General features: G+C 36.8%; 1 protein-coding gene across 16 annotated transcripts in view; it reads right to left on the reverse strand.

Annotated features, from left to right (window-relative positions):
- EPB41L2 (erythrocyte membrane protein band 4.1 like 2) overlaps positions 1 to 22,750 on the reverse strand; it is a 113,689-nt gene that overhangs the window by 15,471 nt on the left and 75,468 nt on the right. For 9 of the 16 annotated variants that reach the window (XM_061990668.1, XM_061990680.1, XM_061990673.1 and 6 more), the window contains 10 exons: positions 20,743 to 20,818; positions 20,048 to 20,266; positions 19,505 to 19,592; positions 17,523 to 17,675; positions 16,219 to 16,316; positions 12,818 to 12,990; positions 10,242 to 10,423; positions 5,703 to 5,765; positions 2,883 to 3,029; positions 1,423 to 1,527 (listed from right to left, as the gene is read on the reverse strand). In XM_061990668.1, coding sequence (XP_061846652.1) covers positions 1,423 to 1,527; positions 2,883 to 3,029; positions 5,703 to 5,765; positions 10,242 to 10,423; positions 12,818 to 12,990; positions 16,219 to 16,316; positions 17,523 to 17,675; positions 19,505 to 19,592; positions 20,048 to 20,266; positions 20,743 to 20,818 — 1,304 coding nt within the window. Of the gene's footprint in view, positions 1 to 1,422; positions 1,528 to 2,882; positions 3,030 to 5,702; positions 5,766 to 5,974; positions 6,008 to 8,035; positions 8,684 to 10,241; positions 10,424 to 12,817; positions 12,991 to 16,218; positions 16,317 to 17,522; positions 17,676 to 19,504; positions 19,593 to 20,047; positions 20,267 to 20,742; positions 20,819 to 22,750 lie in introns of all 16 variants that reach the window. The other 7 variants (XM_061990675.1, XM_061990681.1, XM_061990674.1 and 4 more) reach the window with 5 other exon arrangements.

A 22,750-nucleotide genomic window follows, 5' to 3' on the forward strand; every position in this document is an offset into this window, starting at 1 on the left:
TTCTACTGTACTGTGTGGTACTACATGTTTTCTAACCACTCAAAGCAGGGGAAAAAAAAAAAAGACAAGAAAAAAAAAAATACTCTCTATGTGGTGTGTGGTCAGACTGTGTGCATTGCTCTCTCTCCCAACATATGCATATAATTAAAGACAGGCACATACCACCCATCTTTTTCAACTTTACCACCTTCACAGTTTTAGGTCTTCTATTCCCTGAGGAGGCATATAGTAAAAATTATTAAATATATAGACACAATTGGCACTTTTCATCAAATTACTGTAGTTACAATAATGCATCAGCCTGTGAAGATGTTCAAATTCCTGGCTAATTGCTTCTGGTACATAGCCATATATACTGTTTACAAGCAGCAGGGGGGAGTGCACTGAAAAAAAGAAAATATTGAGTGTACTCATAACATAACACTTCATGTTTATTTGTGACATAGATACCAATGTGTCACAATTTCTGTTATAATTAAGTCACAGATGCCGTGCATTTGTGTGACTACAGTGATACAGAAGTATAGCAGCACAAATGAGAGAACATTTCTCAAACTGAAAATTCCGTACTTGCAAATATTTTCACTAGAGCAAAAGCAGGAAGAAAAGAAAGAATATTAGTGGTATCCTTGCTTTATTCTCATTTGTTGTCCATCTGTCCTAAAAGACAGACAAGAAAATACACAGTCCATGAAAAGGACTGAGCAATGTACTAGTCTACTAATACCAGCAAGTTTGTAACTTGGGGGTAACTTGAACACAAACTTCTCTACATCCAACAGTAAACAATCCAGGATGGAAACACTCTATTTATATATGTTACTGAACTAGGACTGGCAGCATTACATTAACCTAAATTTGTCCTTATTCCTATGTGTTGGAAAATTGTCCACAAATAATGTAAAAAAGCGGTATCACAATTGCTACCCATCATCACAATCACACTGCTAGTAGTCCAAATGTGTAGTGTAGTGTTTTCCACTTCACAGATGTTAAATCAGCTTATGGGGGAGAAAACCTCCCTCTTTTCCTGGATGAAAAGAGAGGTATGGAAACATGACGGTACTCAGAACTACATTGCCTTTGAAATGAGGCTGCTTCTCCGGCATTATTGATTTGAATAATGACTACATTGTGAACACGTAAAGCAAAAGTTTCTGTGCGAAGTATCACATTCTGTATAGAATGAAAATATCTGTTTTGCTGTTACCTATGTCACATAAAATACAGTAATTTTCCAGTGAAATAATGGTTTTCTTTTCAAATAGCAGCCTGCTTTACAACTCCACCTTTCAGTACTAGCTTAAAAAAGTTATTTCCACCAGGTTAAAAGGGAAAAAAAAAAAAAAAAGGAAAAGAAAGAAGTCCCCAGCTAGCCCACAGCAGATATAGCAAAAAGGCAGTAGGTTTCAGGGCAGCCACCTTATCGGTTTCCTCTGGTTTTGCTTCAGCAATCCATGGCATTGCAGTCCATTGTTTTTCCTTCCCAGGCAGCGTTTTCACTTGGAAAATGTGGTCTCCTTTTTTCTATTTGGTTTTCATTTTATAAAACCAGGGTAAATCAACAAGGAATGAGACAGACACACACTATATATAAACAACAAAACCAAACCATCTGAAAGTGACAGAACATACCAGATGAGGAGAAAAAATACGGAGATAGAAGAACTTAAAGGCAACTCAACTTCAATACGAAGATATCAATACAGAAAAAACACAAAACCACATAACGAAAATTAAGTTCCACTTTTACTTAAATGTCTACGTTAACTTAAAAGATATTTATAGCTATTAAATGAACCTTTGTGTCTTGGACATTTGAAAATTTGATCAGCATCTGTACCCATGCATACACCACTATGCATAGAAATATTCAGGTAGTACTCAGAAATCTGAGGAACAATTTCTCATGGTAAGTGTAAATATAGTCATGAAAGAAGTGGTTAATACAGTCAGTGACTATATTACCTGTATGCACATACTCAAAGTTCAGATTGCTTAAGTATCATATTAAAATAATGTCTTTTTAATGAAAATCGTTTGGTATCATCAATCAAGCTTAATTCAAAGTTCACCTCACTGAGGAGCAGAGAAAATACTTAAGAACTTAATGCGACAGGACAACAATACATTTAGGAGTGAAAGGCAGGAGCAATGGTGAAAGAAAAGGATAACAACCAAGGATACACAGATTACTTTCAAAGACCTATTTTCTCTTCTACTCTATGAAAGAAGCAGCAAATATCTCTCAATAAAACTAAAAGTTTCCCAACAGCAAGAAAAATTACTTGGGTAGTTTTCTTGCCACAAGCGATCGGGATGACAATTGTAGAAAATCATTTTCCAAACTCCTGTTTTAGTTCAGTCAGGAAAGAGGCACAGAGTAAAAGCAGATAAATTAATTTTACAGGCTTGTGGAGATTAAAGTGTGTAAATTTTAACAACTACATTAACTATATCCAGAAGTTGTTGATACTGTAAATTAACTGATCATTTAAGGTTCTTTTGAAAAAACACACAGGCTGTCTGTGAAGAGTTAAAGGGAAGGAAAAGAAAGGAAAAGTTCTGTCACTGAAAGTTTTCTCCATCAATCTGTGTAAATCAGAGTAAAATTTATGCTGCCCTTAACACACAGGAAAACACTGCTATCACCTCCGTATTTTTCTGTTGATTCTAATTCAACTGTTGTTGCAGAAGAATAAAATACCATACATCATGTAAAGCCAGGTCCACTGGTAAGTGGTAAAAAAAGTTAAACATATACTTAGTATAAACAAATATTACGTTAGCCAAAGAAACAGTTAAAAGGACAAAATGCATTGACTGTATTACACACAGGGTTGTACGGAAAGGCAAGCGGACAAGTGTCTGCAGTGACGTACCCCTTGGGTCTGCAGGGACAGAGGTGTGATACGCCGCTTTTCCCACTCGTTTGGGCGTGGCTCAGGGGTGGACTCCATGAAATTGCGCTTGAGCTCACTAATGCTAGCCTGGTGTTTCAGTAAGTCCTCCTGGGTCTTATCCAGGTCCTAGCAACCCGCAACATAAAACAAAGTAGGACAAAACACGACAACAAAAGCAAACTTAACTGAGGACAAAAAAAAAACCCAAAAGTAACCAAGCCAAGGAAAGTGCCTTGTGTCTGAAGAATCATTCTCCCTTGGAGTGCCTTAAAATAAAAAAGTTTAAGGCTATAAGGGAATCAAGATTTTTTTTGTTTCATTTTTTTAATGAAGAGCCACTCATACACTGTTTCTTCTACATTTGAAGGACTGTGCATGCTTATTTAATAGAGGGCATTTTTCCTCAAAAACATGAAACCCCTAGCCCTTTGAAACAACAGTCATTTACAGTAGTGGCTTGCTTTCATCTAAAATTTATAAGCACAGAAGCAAACATTTTGGACATTGCATAACTAACATTATTGACGGTAGTGCTAAGAAAAAATAGTCTAACCCAAGATGCACCTTTCTTGATATAAAAAGCTCCACAAAAAATACTTCTGTTAAGACAACACTATAGGACCAAATATAGCAGCCAACTAACACTGGCTTAACTTCAGAGAGACTACTTATTGTGCCTGTCATATAAGCTGAAACTTACAAGAAGAATCAGGTTTAAAGACTTAAAGCCTGATATCTGTCAATTCCACATTTAAGAACCTGACAGCAGACACAGCACTCAAATAGGGTTGGTTTTTTTTTTTGCGCATGCTAATAACAAAGCAACGTTCTCTCTGAATTGCACCTACACAGGCAAGTGCCAAAGGGAACACCACAGAATGAAAACAGAATCAGACTTTGTGATGACCCATTGTGGCCAAGTTGCAACACCTTGGACCCAATAACTACGAGCTGAGCTTTTCATTTTCTACTAGATACAGGAACAGGCATAAGGATCAGAAGCTATGCAGAAACGTAACTGTTCTGGTTAGCAGGCAAAAATCTACCTGCTTAGCTCTCTTGGAAATTTATTATCCTTTAAATACAATGCTGAGCTTCAGTGGGAAGAGCAGATTTCACTCTGCTTTCAGAATCTGTCCATGCAGAATTCCAGGTCTTATGAAAAGCCTGTGTTGCTTATGCATACTCTAACACAATAATATTTGTTTGGTATTCAGTGGAGAGATTCAAGTTTAAGCCTCAGATCCATTTTCAGTACAGAATTAAGAGACTGAAGTCTGACATGGAATAATATCAATGTAGACATAATTACTAATGAAGTTTTATCAAAATAAGATAATCACATACAATAATTTAGGTAATGAATCTGGAGTTTGTACGTATTCAGCCTCAGTAAGAGTTTGCTGCTGCACATCTGTTTCATAATTCTGCGGCTATTCACGCATGCACTTTGAACATCAGGAACCTCTCCCCTGCTGGCAACTCAGTAGGTTCATATTGTCACAGGACTAATGCTTCACTTTTAATCTAGGACTAAGAAATGAGACATTCGATATATCCCCTAAAAATATGTATTTTTGAATGAAGTAAAACCTTGTGCCAAAGGCATTCTATTACACAACTGAAGCTCCTAACAATCATGTCATTATTTTAAAAGTTGTCTTGGCTTGACACAAAGCACGTTTCTTGGACTTGATAAAAGCACAGTTAATGCAATGCACACTTTCAGTGCTTTAGTAAGTTACACACAAGCAAATTTTCAATAGCGATCAAAAGCTGCAAAAAGCCAAAAAACATATTAGTTGGGTTACTGCTATCCATACATGTCCTTATTACTGAACAAAACCAATGATTTTTAAAGAGACAGTTTTTGTGACAAAGGGAATTATTTATAGCCCCATCTGGATGAATAAAAGCAATTAAAGACAGCAGTAGGATTTTCTAAATTTTCTGCAGTTACTGGCTTATGTTATTAACCACAGATTAAATGATACTGATTATAACTACAGACAGTCTTTGATAAAATAATCCAGAGTAACGAACTATATGGAAACTCCTGTAATAAAAATTTCTACTTCAGTGACAAAACACTACACTAACATACTGTTCAAAGCTCTTTGCTGTTGCTCATCTCCAGTGAAAATCAACACTTAGGAAACAAGAACTAATTCATTTTGAAAAGTAAAAAAATAAAACACAGGTTTCAGAAACATACCTAAACATTCCCTTTAAAAACCTGATCCTCACATACATTTCTCAAAGCTCCCAAAATCAAAAGCAAGTGTCAAAACCCAAATTAGTTTTCTGCTGTGTTTGGCACCTTACTAACTCCATTTATTCAAATAATGTATTTGATAAAGGTTGATTGAACTGGCAAACACTAGAAATCCTGCTCTACAGAAGATGCAAACATTGAGAAGCAATGTATAAAAATATCATTTAGGATTACGAATTGGAGTCATGTGTTTGCTTTATCTAAACAGGGCTATTATTCCCATTTGCCACCTTGAAAACATCTAACAAAAACATTCTAGCTAGCAAAAACATAACTAGAAAATATCTAACAAAAAGCATTCAAGATGAATATTTATTTATATTTTTGGTGGTTATATTTATTTCAGTTTGTTTTGCTTTTGTTTTTTATTTAAACTCAGAAACTAGACTGATAACATGCAATATTTCCAAGCTGGTTTCCCCCCATGCACTTCATGCACTGTGTGCATAACAGCCTGCAAGTGGCTTGCCATTCCATGCAGCCTGGCAGCCCGTGAGAAGTGGAAGTGTTTCTTATATACAAACCTCCAACATTAAATTGCTATGTCTGACATAAATATTTTCCCCGTCTACTCTCAAGGAATTGCTCTGTGAAATTAAGCCACACACACACACACACACAAAAATCAAAATAAATGAACATAAAAGATAAAGACTTTTATAATGAGATAGTTAAATAAAGGAAATTAAATGGTAAGATGAAAAAGCACTTATCAGTCTAAATGTACAGGAAGTTTAGGGTGCTAACAAGGCAGGCAGTTGCAGCCAGATTCAATTGTAAAAAAACCACCATGCACCTTCTGCTGTGTTTCCTCCTCTTCAGATTCCAGCTATGTGAGCACGTGTCAAATCATCAAGAAAAAGAATGGTTAACATTCGGTTACAGACTAACACAGAGGCTTCCTCTGTTTGTAAATGCTGCAAAGCGTGCTATTTTTACAGACCTTTACTGTTTCGGCCCCAGATGTTGAAATTATTAAGCGACTTTGGTCTTCCTTCACCTACATTGTCGAAGAATGGCTGAAGTAATATTTGGCACAAGTGGCATGAAAAATGGAAGTTTCACAGTGTGTCCCTTTCTTGCTGCGCTTTTCAGTGTTTTCCCAGATGGAAATTTCAGAATGAGTAAAGAAAAATGATATGCATAATTTCTATGGTAAGCGCATTAATCTCTGCAAGACATTGATGTGAAAATGGAATCTAATGCATGAATTCTTTTGGTAAGAGACTCTTGGATTCAAGTCAAACATCTAAATACTGTATTTGCAAACTGTCTTAATTACTTTAAGAACATTGTTGTCTTGGGATGAATTATCTGCACCTCAACCCCCTTTTCAGGTGATTCATAGAATCACAGAATGATAGGGTTGGAAGGGACCTTTTAGAGATCATCTAGTCCAACCCCCTGCAGAAGATAGTCTTCCTCAAACTGCAATGCACTCTGTTGGAAATTACATCTATTCTTCATATCTAAGCTATAAGTATTCTGAATGTCTTAAAGAACAGTGTTCCTTAAAAAGCAAATCATTTCCTAGTCTTTTCACAGGTTCAAGTATCAATTACTAATCATTGGAAAAAATGCATTTAGAAGTCAACACTGTGCAAGTCCATACACTTCAAGAGGGTTTACTTACTGCACATACTGTTGCACTTTGGATTCTGTAGGAATGAACACATAATGTGGCACCTTTCACATTTTTATTCATTTCTTGCTTGTCTGGGGTTCTATTTTCTAGAACTTTATGTCACAAATTATGGACTGAATTGGGTTACAGAAAAATTAAGAAAGTCTTTAAAGTAATGTTTTCATTATTTTAAACTTAGATTGGTGTTTTTAATGACATCATGTTGTATTTAGGATGTTTTCAATAATGACATTGTATTGATTTCATCAGTTTAACAAACTTTGTTAAATGTAACATTTAACAGGTCCTCCTCCTTTTTGATTCCATAATATTTGATTTCATATTTCCTTTGAAGATCAAATTAAAACATCTTTTTCTAGTGGTATTGCTGTAACATGCACAGCAGATATAAAGAAAGGATGTGTTTTTCCAACCACTCCAAATGATCACAGCAACCTATTAGTGTGACTGAGTACACACAGCAATTTTAACAGTGTATTTCAAAGAATGTTCAGACTCAAGTGATTGAAGTCTGACACAACCTGCAATCTCAGCTAATAAATGCACTCTCCACTTTAACTGCTGCTAAAGATTAATCACAGAACTTCAAAAAAGAGAAAAAAAGAGAGTTCCTTGGACACACTCAACTTTGCACACACCTTTATGGAGCAGAAATATCTGACATCCAGAATAACAAAAAAGCTGATTTTTAAAGCATTCACAGTTTTCTGAATGCAGCTTTTAAGAATTTAACTTTTCAGCTCTAAATAGAACTTTTGGAGACTTGCATTCCAGTCAATGCAGGATACATGCATTTTAACACAAACTGATAGTGTAAGTAGCACAGCTTGCAAACAGTATCCAGTAATACATCTATGATGACACAACCCTTCCAGTATTCGGACTTATATGCTTGTAAACTACAAAACAACTCTACCTGCAGCTCAGTATATATGTGTTCTAATGAAATTATGCATGCCACAAGAATTCAGGCTGAAAAAAACACTAGTTATCTATTGACTTAAATTCCCACAGAGGCTATTTTTATACACATAAGAAAAGTTAGAAAGATACAGATAGACTTGTATGTGTGTGTATATTTATATATATACAGGCATGTTGCATAGACATACCTCTCTACACTAGGAAGAGTGCAAAAGTGAGCAAGTCTCTGGGAGAATAAGCATAAAAGCTATGTGCAAATGTCAACATTTAAGCAACAGAATTACACACCTCCTCTTCCTCTGCTTTGTCATTCAGTTCATTGTCATTAGAGGCACTAAAGGAGGTCACCTTAGGCTCCAGGTAGCAGAGGGACAGAGCGAGAGGAAGGGAAAATGTGAGTGAAAAAGGAATAGACTGGAAAGCAGACAGAAGCAGCACAAAGATAAAGAGAAAAGAGGGGATGAAGGAAGGGGAGGTAATAGGAATATAGTGCTGAAGGCCAGGTGGAAGGAAAGAGATGCAAACATCAGGAAGGCTAGGAAAAGTAATATAACCATCCTTATCAAGCAGCGAATGGAAACTAAAAGAAAAGCATCTGATAAAGCTGAAGGAGACACACAGCTCGGTGCTTTTGTACAAATTGTTACGGATTTTTCTCTCCACAACAGGGGAGCCTCGACTAGCTAGAGGTCTCATAGATTCCAAGACATTATTTGGTAAAGCTATTTCACTGGTATTATGATCTGGTGTTTCTTTCATGGAATTGCACTCTGAGACATCAGGGATGGTAAAGAGGGGCTCCCCAAAGGGATCTTCCTCTGAAATATCTGAAAGCATGTCCATCTCAGGGACAGGTGACAGGTTTGTGAGACGGGATGGCACAGAACAGATGGGTAGTGATGATGGAGGTTTGTGAGTGAGCTGAAGAAAAAAATTCTGTGCACAATGGAAAATGAAAGCACAACAAAATGCAAGTTGGAAGGCACGAGAAGAGGGGAAAAAAAAGAAATCATTAGTTAGTGAAAATTTTTACTTCAAAGCAGGGATAGCTCTGATAATGCAATAGAAATGTCTAATAAAAATAGAAATCCCCTTCTGTTTTACAAGCAGTCAACTTATTTACTTCTGTGGATTATGAAAGGAACCCACTACGAATGTTTTGTTCTCGGGCTGTAAAGAAATCTGCACTTTTGAACTGCATTAGTCACTTACAGCAGATGGAAGCAGACAGACATTTAAAGCTTTGGCAGAAAGGTCAGGGGACAGTACAGTACACGAAAGACAAGCTGGCACTTTGATTCTCAGAGTTTATAACTATTTCCTCTGAGACTTAAAGAGAGTCAGAAAGGAAAAGAAGTATCTGTGCTAGGGAGAAAAGAAAGCTGTTCACAGAATTGGCATATGTAACAAAACCTTACTGAACAGCTTCCTGGAGTAATGTCCCAAAATATTGTTTTCTCCTTTTGGCTAAAATATTGAACAGTACTGCCACTTTGGAAACAAGAGAATATCACCATTTACCAAACACAAAGTCAAAATATAGTAATTTATTTTACCATTTTTCTCTTCTAAAGAAATTCTGTGTTTGCCTTTTTCCTAGGCTAATTCAAAATTATTTCAACTTGCCAGCAAACAGAAAAAAGCAACTGATGGTATTTGTTCCCTTCCTACACTTGAAGGCAGTGGGCACATACGAACCACACAGAGAAACTCAGCACTTCCCTTAGGAATGGAATGGGTAGCTAACTTGCAAAAATGCTTTGAAAACAAAATTACTCTTTAAATATGAAAGAAAGTTCTGGAGAACTGCTTGAAAAAAGAACCAATATCCAAGAATGAAGTGCAGCAGATTTTAGCTGACACTTTAGAAGGAAATTTTTACATCAAATCACACAGGATCTATTTTTTTTTTTTTTTTTTTACCTATTCCCCCCGTAGCTAAAACAAACAAGACAAGTAAATGGTTATTTGCAACAGGAACAGACCAAAGTACTCAATCTTTCACAGAAATCTAAACCTCAATCAACATACAAGTTTTTGAATGATGAAATAGTTCTGTAACAGCTACTAAAACAACACTTAGTATGGTAAACAAACACAGTCATAATACACTCCAAATTGTAGAACATACACAATTGTAGATACACCGAAGATTTTTTTGAAGTCTAAATAAGCTAAAGAAATTAATAAAACATACATAATTTGAAATTTTTTTTTCAAGAATGCATACACACTTGCTGAGAATGCAAATTAAATTTATAGCATTAAAAGAAACCCTAGGTCAACATCATTCAGAAGTTTGTATTCTCTTTTGTTTACATACACTTACATGAGGCTAAATCTACCGAAAAGCACTTGCCAATTTTCCTCTATTATTTCAATATGGTGTTCTGTATGGTTTTCTGTATGATCTTGTGAAGTGACAGTTACTAAATAACCACACATGGATATGCACCACCTGAATAAATAATTTTAGTGTGAAAGTCATCCATACCTTTCCATCCTGAGTCAATTCTAATTGTGGAGTTTTGACTGGGCTTCCATCTTCTTCTCTGCCACCTTCTTTTAACTTGGCCTGACCAATAGCTTCAATGTCAATGATTTTATCTCCAGCAGCCTGCCCTCCAGTAGCAGTGAAGTCTCTTAGCAGACTTTGGTCTGAGATACCCATAGGAGCTATTAGAGAACAATATAATTTTGGTTATTTGAGATAAATTGGAACATTTTGTTTGTAAGACTTCTCCAAAAAATGATTTCATAGTGATATCTGCCATGAGCAATCCAAACTAGTTGCCAAGTGATGCAATATATTTCAGCTTCTTAGCTTTGCAAAAAGTCTGTGGTTCTTATTGCACTGGTATGAACAGCAATGCACCCTTGTCATAGCATGTGCATTACTTATTGATGGGAGAAAAAACTTCAGAGTTTAGGCAGGCATTTAACTATCAACTTTCTTATTAGTCTTGGAAGACAAATGGAAAATACTGTTCTTGGGACTACAAATCACTGCAAGAGAGAACTAGGCAACAGTGCTTTGTGGAAATCCACTACTGTGTGAGGATTGTTTTAATGCAATGTGGAAACAGCTATGCATGTAACTGTCACAGTGATTTTATTCTGGAACCTTAGCACAACTGCAGAAACAACAGCTTAGTTGAAAGTAAGACTTCTCCTCCCTAGATAGTTGCAGAAAATGCAAGAAGGAAATACTGTATATATATACTTGGATATGGTCAAAGCACAAGAGTGGAAGGCCTTAAATTAGGTTTTCTCTTATTTCGTTCAGCAGAATAGGATAAACAAGCAGACTGGCTTTTTTTTTTTAATATCAGGATGTCACAGTTAAAATAGTAGTAATGAAATACTGGAAAATTCATTAAATTAAGCAGCTTTAATACACATAACTGATATAAATGTAATTAATTTAGCAATCTTTTGTAATACCTTGTATATGCCCAAAGCTGGTCCAATTAGACCCCAATCAGGGACTTGTCGAGTTGAGTTTTGAGCATATAAACAAATCTTATTTCTAATTGAAATTTGTTGTGTTTTAACTTGCAGATATTCACCATTGCCTGAGCACTCTACACCTCCAAGAAAAGCACGGCTTTGTCTTCTCTATACCTTCCTTGCACGTAGCTGTAGACAACGATATCTCACTACAGCCTTCTCAAAGCTGAAGGACAACTCTTATCTCAGGCTCTCCTCATATACTATGGGCCCCTAGCCCTCTGGCCAACTTAGTGCCCCTCACTGGGCTCACTGCAATATATCAATGCCCATCTAATACCAGTGAGCTTGAAGATGGACACATTATTCCCAATGTGGTTTTCACAAACTACTGAATACAGAGTAAGAGTAGTTTTTTCTAACATGCAGGCTATGCTCTTCTAATACAGCCTCGGATCTAGATGGCCCTCTTTACTGTAACTGTTGACTCATGTTCAGCTTTTCCAGTGCGAATCCTCAGATCCTTTTCTGCAAAGCTACTTTCAGTGCAGTTGGTCCCCCAGCATGTACTGGTATACGGTGTTACTCCTCAGATGCAGAACTTTGCAGGAGGAGAAGGTTCATAAAATTTCCTTTCAGCCCATCCCTTCCGCATGCTGCAGTTTCTCTAGTGAAGAAGAGGTGCAAGTGGAGCAAGAGTAACCCTTACAAGGATGTGGATGCACCTCTACGTATTTGAAGAACAATGGTACTGGACATGCTGCTGACAAAGGAGAGGCAGAATGCAAGTGCATCTTCCTCAGAATTTCTCCTTTCAAGTGTATACTCACAGTATGAACCTACATCTGGACTACTGCCTGAAGAAATAATAATATTTCAGTTTGACTTTGAATTAACACAGTTTAAAACTATTATAGCCTACAGATGGCTTGTATATGCCTGAATATAAATCAAGCTTCATGTCATTTTTCTACTTAATATTTTGATTTTGAGTAAAGTGTGCTTTGTATCTCTTGCATATCCTGCTGCTATACCTGCCTTTGGAAAGCATGCCTGTTTCCAATAAAGGAAACCCTAAGGTGTTTCTGATGAAAGAGATCAAGCACCAGTAATGACAAAAATTTTTAGCTGTTCCAAAAACCTCAACGTAAAAATTAACTAAACACAGAAGTATCTAACAAATATACTAGGATAGCAATGCACTAAACAAAATGATGCACAACTAGAAGAAACAACTTGTTCTGCCTTGTCAGTTTGGTGTAGAGACTCTCTGTCCAACCCACGACCCAAAAGATGTTGCTGAACAAACAATTCTAATCATCAGGATATATGGCATGTCTATCCTGTAAAACAGAGATGAGTAGTGAACACAGATGCTACATGTACAATATAGAATCCTCCATATATTCACAGTGACTTAACTTACTGTTTAGGACATCTACAACTGACATGTAACCAAAGTGGCTATTCCTCGCATCACCCACCCAAAACTGAAATTCATAAATTTGTCAAAATGACATTCTGGCCATCCATCATGTCAATATTTTTTAATGTTGGCCAGATCAGAGTGACAATAGAAAATGTAATCATCACGCTGAAGAAATTACTCAACTTTCATACCTCCGTCAAGGCTTCTGGAAACACGTTTGCTTGAAGTGCGTTCAAAGTACGGAGCTGGCCTGTCTATGAGGCTGCTTGCCTGTCGTGTCTGTGCTTGTGTACGTCCACTGTAGCGGAACTTGGAACCCAGTGTTAGAAACTTTGCTTTTGGAGGCTGTTCTGGTGATACAAGTCTAAAAAATAGATATCAGGAAAGTCAGTTAAGAAGGCTTTCTTTTATGTATTTTAAAGCTACTTAATATATTCCAACTTCACTTCACCATGAATTATTACAGCACTCTAAGGAAGGATTCTACCACAAGCTCTGGGAAGAACGTCTAAAACAATGCATGTTATTCATTATTTGCACCTGGGGTTGAAGTGTCTTGTTCTGAGCTCCCCAGCTCAAGAGGGACAGAGAATTTCTGGAGAGAGTTCAGCACAGGGCCACCAAGATGATCAGGGGACTGGAGCATCTTCCTTATGAGGAAAGGCTACAGGAACTGGGGCTGTTCAGCCTAGAGGAGCCTGCAGGGGCGCTTCATTAATATTTACAAATATCTGAATGGTGGGTATCAGGAGGTTGGGACATCCCTTTTTTCTGTTGTGTCTAGTGACAGGACAAGGGGTAATGGAAAGAAGTTGGAATACAAAAAGTTCCACTTAAACATAAGAAAAGACTGTTTTACCATGAGGGTGAGGGAGTCCTGGCACAGGCTGCTCAGGGAGGTTGGGGAGTCTCCTTCTCTGAAGGTCTTCAAAACCTACCTGGACACATTCCTATGTGATCTGATCGAGGTAGACCTGCTTCTGCAGGGGGATTGGACTAGATGATCTCTAAATGTCCGTTTCAACTCCTACCATTCTGTGATAACCACCACATTTTCCATAGTCTAAGAATCTGGGACAGTCTTCTGCATTAAGGCCACTTACATAATAAAATCACATGTATATGGAGCTTCACTTTCACTGCTTCTATAGAACAGCCTTATGCAATCCTTCAGACAATTTATTTGTCTGCATTACTTCCAAGACAGAGTGCATTATGCCTTAAGAGAAAGAAGGCTGAGAGGGTTTTTCCAAAGTTCTTTCTGTTCTTTATTTTCCAGTCTTGGCAAGGCTACAGCATTAAGTGCCATTTATATCTTCCACTCTGCTGTGATAAACTTTTAATCTTTTAATGTGGAAAAAACAAGAGAACTAATTACTTCCTGATTAAGGGCATTTGAATGGATTTAGTTGTATTACAAGCTTAAATACATAAAATAACCAAAGACCATGCTTTTACCATTTAAAGACATTCCCAGGAGACACTGAAACAATCATGAAAATTTCAAATCGATAAGCAGGTTTCTTCAGTCATTTTTTAAGATCCAGAGTTGCAGGCTAAGCTTCAAAAGATTAATGTAGATGGACAGTCTGACTGTATTTCTTCAAATAGATTTTTGGTTTTTTGAAAATGGTACAGAAACTCTATAAGGTTGAGCTGATACAAGTGACTCCAATACCTTTCAGTTGTCATTTTCAATATAGTTTATTAGAGATTTTCATAAATATCATTCTATTCCTGGCTGACTGTCCCATACCTGAAGATGGATTTTAATGTAATTTTTTGAGAAAAACTGAAATATTTGCAAAAGACAACACAATGAATCTTACAATGTTAAAAGGGATCTGGAAGCTAAAAATGTACATGTAGATTGCATACAATTTACCCTGGTATCACACACAAGATTCATTTATGTTCTGACAGAGCTAAAGTCTCTTGGACAGTAGTAAGCACTTTCTGGTTTTTATCTTTGAGGAAAAATACAGCTGGATTTATTTTACTGTTTTTAAATTAGGATGAGAAGGTCAGAGGATTTTCTATCTGATGACATCAGTGGAGTATATGGATTTTACAGAATGGTTCAAGCACTTCTTACATAATTCTCATTACAATGTCATTTCTGGTTAGGAAACACCACTTCTGATTGGAATCAAATCCAATTATTTTTATTATGTCAGATTTTCTGTAGTGAGACTATCTAACATGTTAAGACTCCTGAAAACTTTTATGTTTGCAAGTAGTAGTTCTCAGATTTCCATATGATTTATTTTTCCTCTATTCAGGTCAATTTTATTAATACAAAATTAAGAAATACAGTTTCCTATCAAAACAAATCACCATATGAGTTATGTGATAAGCTTTTAATTATTTCATAAACTTTTGATTAACTTTTATTTGCATGCTGTTTGTGGTAACACATGTTATCAGCCAAAGCAGACTTCCAATTTTCAAGAATAGGATGGTGGACCACGTGTCTTAAGAAACTTGACTAATAAATTCTACCCAACATGAAAAAACATTATCACTGATGAGGATATTAGAAAAAAAGTGCTTCTAAATGAAGCACTTTGAGACTGATTGCAAATCTCAGCATTCAAGAACATTATACATTCAGTGAAAATCTGAATATTGAGACTCTTTCAGTGAGACAGTTCCAGTAATGAAATCTCTAGGCCTTGCAGCTTCCAAGTTCTCTGAAAGTCTCAGTCTAGCAAGTATATTTGACTTAGACTAGTATTCAGCAGCAGGATTGTATCTACCTTAAAACAAAATCACTTTTATAAAACAAAAAACAGGCAACTGAAGGAGAAAGATTACCTTTTCTATACCCTAGTCATTGTGCTCATTTGAAGCAACAAACGCAAATTTAATGCTTATTTAATGTGTAAGAGATTCAATCTACATCTGTTAACTCCTAGACTGCATGAGCACACGCGCTCACTCATGGAGTTTCTACTGTTATATAAATGAAATGATTTTTCAAATTCCTTTTCAGTGAAGGCTACTCTGGCCGATCATTAAAGCACTCTTTTACAAATAGACTATAGTTTCAATGACCAATTCAGAATTTTATGTTTCTCAGTTGCTGGGGGGAAAATGTAGAGAAAGATATAGATTAGAACATAAACAAATAGTAGTCTGTTCTTAAAGTTATTATCTGATCTTTAAGGAATGATTGTGAACTCAGTCCAGTTTATAAATAAAGAAAAATTGAGCTGCAAGCATCTACACTCAGGATATTCTGAAAAGCAAAGTGAATGGAGATTACTGTCAAGCCCTGTGAGCTTCTTGTGAAGGGTTATAACGGCTTTTTAGATGGTCACCCTGAAGGGTCAATCTCTCAAAAAGTCTTAAATATGATCACTAAGTTCCATCCTGTTTGCACTCTGAAAGTTTAAGTAAAGCAGTTAATTGTACTTGAGATCTTCAGAACTGGTAATTTGGGGTGAATGATTGTTAGGGTATCTAAGAGGTGTTACTGGAGTGAGAAATTAGGGGCAAGGAGGGAAGAAATCTCTACTTTCCTCTTATCTTTTAAAAGAAAGATATGAGCATGCCTTGTATGAGAGGGGAAAAAAGAATTATCATTTACCTGAAGAAAGTATGGTGCTCCACGCAAACCTTCCATAACCTTTTAGCAGCCCGATGATTTGGCAGTTTGAACCCAATAGTGCTCTCAAACTGTTCCAGCTGGAAAGAATCAACAAATAAATTAACACGCTTCCTTAGGCTGATTATTAATTAGCAGGGTGTGTTCAGATAGTTCTGTTACTGTAACAAACTGCAATTTTCCTGTCATAGGACTTCACAAAACTTAAAATAATTTAAATATTAAATTTCAGAATTTCCAACATTTAAATAAAATCATACTTGGCAGAATAGTCATGATGGGTAATAATCACATTATAGCTTCCTATCTGTACTAATGACTCTTAAGAAATCAAATAATACTTTAGCGTCTCTTGTTGATATTATGACTAGCTGCTCAATGTATTTGTTTTTAAACTGCATGAAGCAATTATAATACAGGTTGTGCTGCATAATTCCCTTACATTTAATAAAAGTCTGAAATCCATACTGAAGTGGTAAGCTTACCTGACTCATTTCACTGTATAATAGTTTAACAAAAACACTGAATCCATGAACCATCAGTGAATGCATGAATAATACATCTGTGTTCTAAAACTTCCAAAATTACAATGTTAGTATCGTACTATTGGTATTTAGACTTCTTTCTTGTTTTATTTATTCACACAGTAAAAGCTACCTTAAATATTTTAGAGTATAATCTCAAAAAGCATTACAGTGTTTGACATTTTGGATTTGTTGGTGAATTTCCACTTACTATATGTTTAGGACTATATAAACCACCCCTCCCACCTCCCCTTCAGCAACTTCCACAAACATATGATGGTATCTGAAAAGAAGGTTGAATCCACTACTTCTAATGAAGCTAACAGAAAGAGTTATAATGTCCTACAGGACAACTCAAGCATTCAGTTACAGTCATACACTAGATGACATTTAGTGAACAATCATACCCAAAAGGAAGAGAAGCTGGCTCTCTCCCAGGACTGCAAGTTTGTACAGACAGTAAGAACATGTTCAGTATTACTAGCTTTCCCTAAAAAAACAAAACAAAAAACAAAACCCGAAGATGACATCTATGAACAAAAAAAAAAATAAAAATTTCTTCTTGGTTTGCATTTGCTAATCAAGACAAGTGATTAATACAATCAGTAGAATATGAAGAGGAAAACAGAACACTTAAGTTCTGCTCAAATTCAAAATGTGCCTGTGAGAAGAATATCTTGGAAAAAAAAAATTAAGATTGTTTTCTTGATGCTGGATAGAAATGATCTCACAAAAGAAAAAGGACAGAAAGATGCTACTTACTTCTGCCGGCCTGACTTTGATGTAGAAATTACTTCGCTTATAGGAAATCTTCAGAATTTTTGGCCAAGCAAAACGGTTGATTCGGAGTTTATCTTTGTAAATGAGCAGTCCATTAGCACATACACCCAGCATGATATCCACACCTTCAGAGTCCTATCATGTATGAGACAATTTCACAAAATCAGTGTAATAGCATTTCAAACAAGTAATTACTGCTGAAATACCATGAGGGAATGATGCACCTGGGAGTTGTTTCATATTCAAATGAAAGTCCCTGACAAAGAGATTCTTAAACCAGAAACAGCTAATTATACTAAGCTTTAAGGAAAGGCTTTGGACTCTAAGTAATGCCTTTGGCACTCATATGTCATTGCATATACCACAGTCCTAAGAAATTCTTCAATATTCTGTCAGTAGAGACTAAGCCAGCAACTTACAAGCAAGGAAGGTATGGTGGGTGTGCTACCAATATGTTCAACAAATAGAAAAAAAACCAACCATACCAGGTTAAACAGTCAGTACACTATGAACAAGTTCGTGACCTTTTCCAGTCACCTACTACTGCAGTAAAGCTTTCTGCATATTCTGTTCCACTGACAGTGTTTGATTCAAGTTTTACAGGCAACAAAACTATTTACTTACTGATAAGGCTATGATACACGGTACCACTACATAACACAGCAGAATCTCATGTTGTCCAAAACAACAAAACTACAACAAATGCCAACTTTGTCATTAAAAAGTTGCTTCACTGTCATAACAGCTGCAAAAAGACCCTGGGAAACAGCAGTACTAACTCTTGCACTTCATATGGCAAAAGAAAGCTTCAATAGAAATCTTAAGTTTCTCAAAACACTACAGACCAAATGAACTGCCATGCTACACTTGTATTAGAAAATGAAAAAATGTTACACACACAGTTAATGAATATGAATAAAAAGTCTGTTTCTTTCAAGTATTAAGTACATTTCTTCTAACAGAACTTAGCAAAAGGTCTATGGAAATATGCAAAAACAAGTGCACATTGTTTCCATATGAAACAGAATTAGATAATGTTTCTCAAGTACTAAAGATACTTGATTTGCTTTTTAAAATATAGGATTGATATGCTTACAATGCATCATTTTCCTAATGATTTGAGACTCTGGATTTGTGTAAGCGAGTTGGTTTGCTGGGGCTTTTAACTAAAAAAAAACCCCCAAAAAATAGCACTAGAAGTGTAAAGTACCAAAACCCACCTTCGCCCAAGTCCTCCCTCCTGCTCTCTTTTTAATTCTTACGCTACTACAAAAACACATGTTCTTTTAGGCTTTATTTTATGACCGCACATCTCCTTAACATCAAAACTCTGGCATTTAAAATGCATTTATCTGGTCTGATGAAGAAAATATTTCCAAGCTGCACATACATCTACACATGAAATAAATTTAGATATAAAATAAATTCTAAGAATGTTAGAGCTGTAGAATCATAGAATGGCAGGGTTAGAAGGGACCTTTAGAGATCATCTAGTCCCAACTCCCCTGCAGAAGCAGGGTCACCTAGATCAGGTCGCATAGGAACATGTCCAGGTGGGTCTTGAAGACCTCCCAGGAAGGAGACTCCACAACCCCTCTGGGCAGCCTCTTCCACTGCTCCCTCACCCTCACAGTAAAATAGTTTTTTCTTATATTCAAATGGAACTTTTTGTGTTCCAGCTTCATCCTGTTACCCCGTGTCCTATTGCTAGCTGCAATAGAAAAAAGGGATGTCCCAACCTCCTGACACTCACCATTTAGATATCTGTAAATATTAATAAGATGTCCTGTAAACTGAGTCATTATCGTGACCAAGAGATAAAAGGCTTATACCTAAAAGTTCAGGGTATAAACTTTTTGAAATTTTTTATACATATATATATATATATATATATATATATATATATATGTTCTTTAGTAGTATGCATGTCTGTCCTAAAACCAAACCAAACCAATCCCCAATACCTTGGCATGATGTAAGTCCACTCCATACATGGAGAGTCTCTTAGCATTTTCTAGGAACTGGGAATCCGCCTGTGCTGGAGTCAAGCCCCTAAAACCATTGAATAAGCCTTAAGTTTATTGACAAAAGAACTGAGAATCAAAACAGAGTGAAATACCGAAATTCAGACACGCAGAAAAATCTAGGTTTAAGGTATCAATAGCATTTTTGCCCTAAAGGGAAAATGAATTTTTTCAGAGCATATTATATTCCTTCAGTAAAGATTTCCACCTTCACTCTTTCAAAATACTTTAGCTGTGTGTTGATTAAACTATTTCAAATGCTTAGATAAAAGTATTTTCTCCAAAAGTTATCTTTTGAGATCTTAGTGTAGTGACTACTTTCAAATTGAAATTTTTAAACACAAAGAGATTCTAGTTACATAGCAAAATATTTCCAAAGTAACATTAACTTCAGCTTATCAGTTTTACATATATCTTGAAGAGAATTGCCATAAACATGACAAAGCAAGACAATTTCATTTAATCCCACTGTATCTGACACACCTGTGTGTTTTGTGTAGCTCTGCTACTTTCTCTTCCATTTCTTGAGTTTGATTGGGTGCAAACTGGAATTCACTGATATAGCCACTGCGGTGCTCCTCTGGGTCATGATCACCCAGCTCAGCCTGCAGAGTATATGAACCAAGGAGGGTGTGAGTCACAAAAGAACATGGCAGTCGACCAGAAACGATATCCTGACGAAGCTGTAGGCACAAGAAATATCTGCAAGAAAAAGAGGAAAAACAAACATACAAGAATAAGAACACAGGAAATGTTATCAATGGTAAGTTTATGAGAAGTATGTCAGTATTTATCGAAATACATGCAATCATATAAACATATTTTAAAATAAGTCAATGCATTAATAATTCATTAGACCTTACATTATTTGAGCATTATCGCCATGCAGTAAATTTCACTTCTCAAGGACAGTAAACCACTGGCTTCTTTCAAATGTCATAATTCACATCTTGCCTGCTTCCCCAATCATAACCCCATTTATCATTAAATTCTTTTTTCTCAGGTTTTCTCCGTAAGTTTTCACTTTGCTTTTTCAACTTTGTTGAAATAAGAACATCTGTAGTGTTCTACAGTAATATCCAAACCTGTTACAGCATCTAGAAAGTGAAGAAAATTTATGTGGCCTTCAAATTAGACTAACAGTAATTTTCAAGTTTACAATTAGGAACTATGCATACCTAGTAATGTCTTCGGTCATCTGTGAAGGATCAGGGGGATAAAACTTCACATTAAAGGTGAATATCCAAGGTAAACCTAAACATGGGAAAGGTATGACTGTTAAACAAGTTGAAGCAAGCGAAGAAAATCGTTACTGAATTAGGCAGTTATATAAAGTTTTTTCTCTCTTTTTACAGTATATTAGTAAGGAGTATAGACTATTTTCATTATCAGGTAGCAACTCACACACATACAGTGAAAGATGACCATGTTAAAAATTATTTTTAAATACTGTTTTACAGTGTTATGTAAATTTCAGAAGCTGTTTTTATTTTGAAAACTACTACAATATATTAACACTTTTAAGACATTTTGCGTTCAAAGACACATATACTGAGTTTATTTCAAACTCCTCCAAGGCTAACAGTCTTGTCCTGTTTAAAATGACTGTTAGTTTGAGAGACTGTACAATATTTACGAGTATTAGATGGCAAAATGAAGTCTGTGTTGTGTGCAACAGATAATTGCTTATTCATAGAGAATGTAAGGAAGACAAAAATTTTTACACATTTGTCCTCAAAATGCTTTTTTTTGAGAAACAATACCTTTAGTAGTTCTAATAGCAGTGATATTTTCAGTTTAAATTCTCATGTCCTAGAATTGTTAATACCACATACGTGCAAAAGCATGCTTGTCGTGGTTTGGCCCACCTAGCATAGCAGCACCACGACAGTCTCTCACTTGGTGCCCCCATTCACCCCCACCCTTGTTAGGATGGCAAAGGCCCCAGTAAAATGCGAGTAAAAAGATAAGCAAGGTTGTTGTGGATTAAGACAAGGGCAGGGAGGGCTCGCTGCCAATTACGGTTCTGGGCAAAACAGACTCCAGTACTTGGCTTAGAAAGTAGGAATGTTTATTCTACAAGAAACAGAATGGAATAAAAGCAAAAAGGGAGTAGGATGATGAGAAAATTACAACCAGCACTTTAAGATCTCCCTCCCCCATCCCTCCTTTCTTCCCGGGCCCAGTTCACTGCTCCTGATATCTCTACCTCCTCCCCCCTCAACAGCTCAGGGAGACAGGGAATGGGGAATGTGGTCAGTCCCTCACAGATGGGCTGTGCCATTTCTCTCTTCTCACATGAGGACAACTCCTGGCATTCTTCCCCTGCTCCAACAGTCCTTAACGAACTTCTCTGGTGTGGGTTGCTCCCAGCAGCTGCAGCTTCTGCCGATACAGAGTCTCTCACTCAGGACACAGTCCTTGGTGAATATCTCTGGCTTGGATTCTTCACCACAGTTGCAGTTTCTGCAGATAGAGGGCCCTTCCCTTGGGATGTGGCCTCTTCTGGGCATAAGTTTAATGTGCTGCTTTGTCGTGGGTTCCTCCCCACAGTTACAGCTGTGGATATTGGGTCTCTTCCTTGGGACACGGCCTGCTCTGGCCATAGTTTTAATGAAGAAAATCACTGCCCCTGGCTCGGGGTCTGTAGTGAAGTGATTGGGTCCCTCCCATGGGACATGCCCTCCTCCAGCCACACTCACTGTCCCTGGCTCGGGGCCTCTAATGAAGTGACTCGCTGCCCCTGGTCCGGGGCCAGCTTTAGCAACATGAGTCTCTGCCCCTGATATGGGGTCTTTAAAGAAATGAAAATAAATCTCAGCTTCACCAGTCCTCTCTGTAGAATGCAGGGGAGAGTCTGCTCCAGCACACCTCCTCCTCTCTTTCATCACTGACCTTGGAGTCTGCATGGTTGTTTCTCTCACTGTTCCTACTCCTTGCACCACCACCAGCCAGAAGAAGAAGGGGCAGAAGAAAGAAGAAAGAGGAAGAAGAAGGAGGAAGAAGCCTCCTCTTCCGGCTTCTTCTTAAAAAGTGATCGTGGAGGCATCTAAATGGATAAGCCCCAGAAGTGGATCTGGCTCAAAGCTGGGGAGTGTTGTGAGCAACTTCTTACAGGAGTCATCTTTACAGCCCCTTCCCCCTTACCAGAAAAGGCTGTCATATCGAACCATGACAATGCTTAAA

The sequence above is a fragment of the Colius striatus genome, chromosome 2 (genome assembly GCF_028858725.1).
Source record: "Colius striatus isolate bColStr4 chromosome 2, bColStr4.1.hap1, whole genome shotgun sequence".
Classification (NCBI taxonomy): domain Eukaryota; kingdom Metazoa; phylum Chordata; class Aves; order Coliiformes; family Coliidae; genus Colius; species Colius striatus.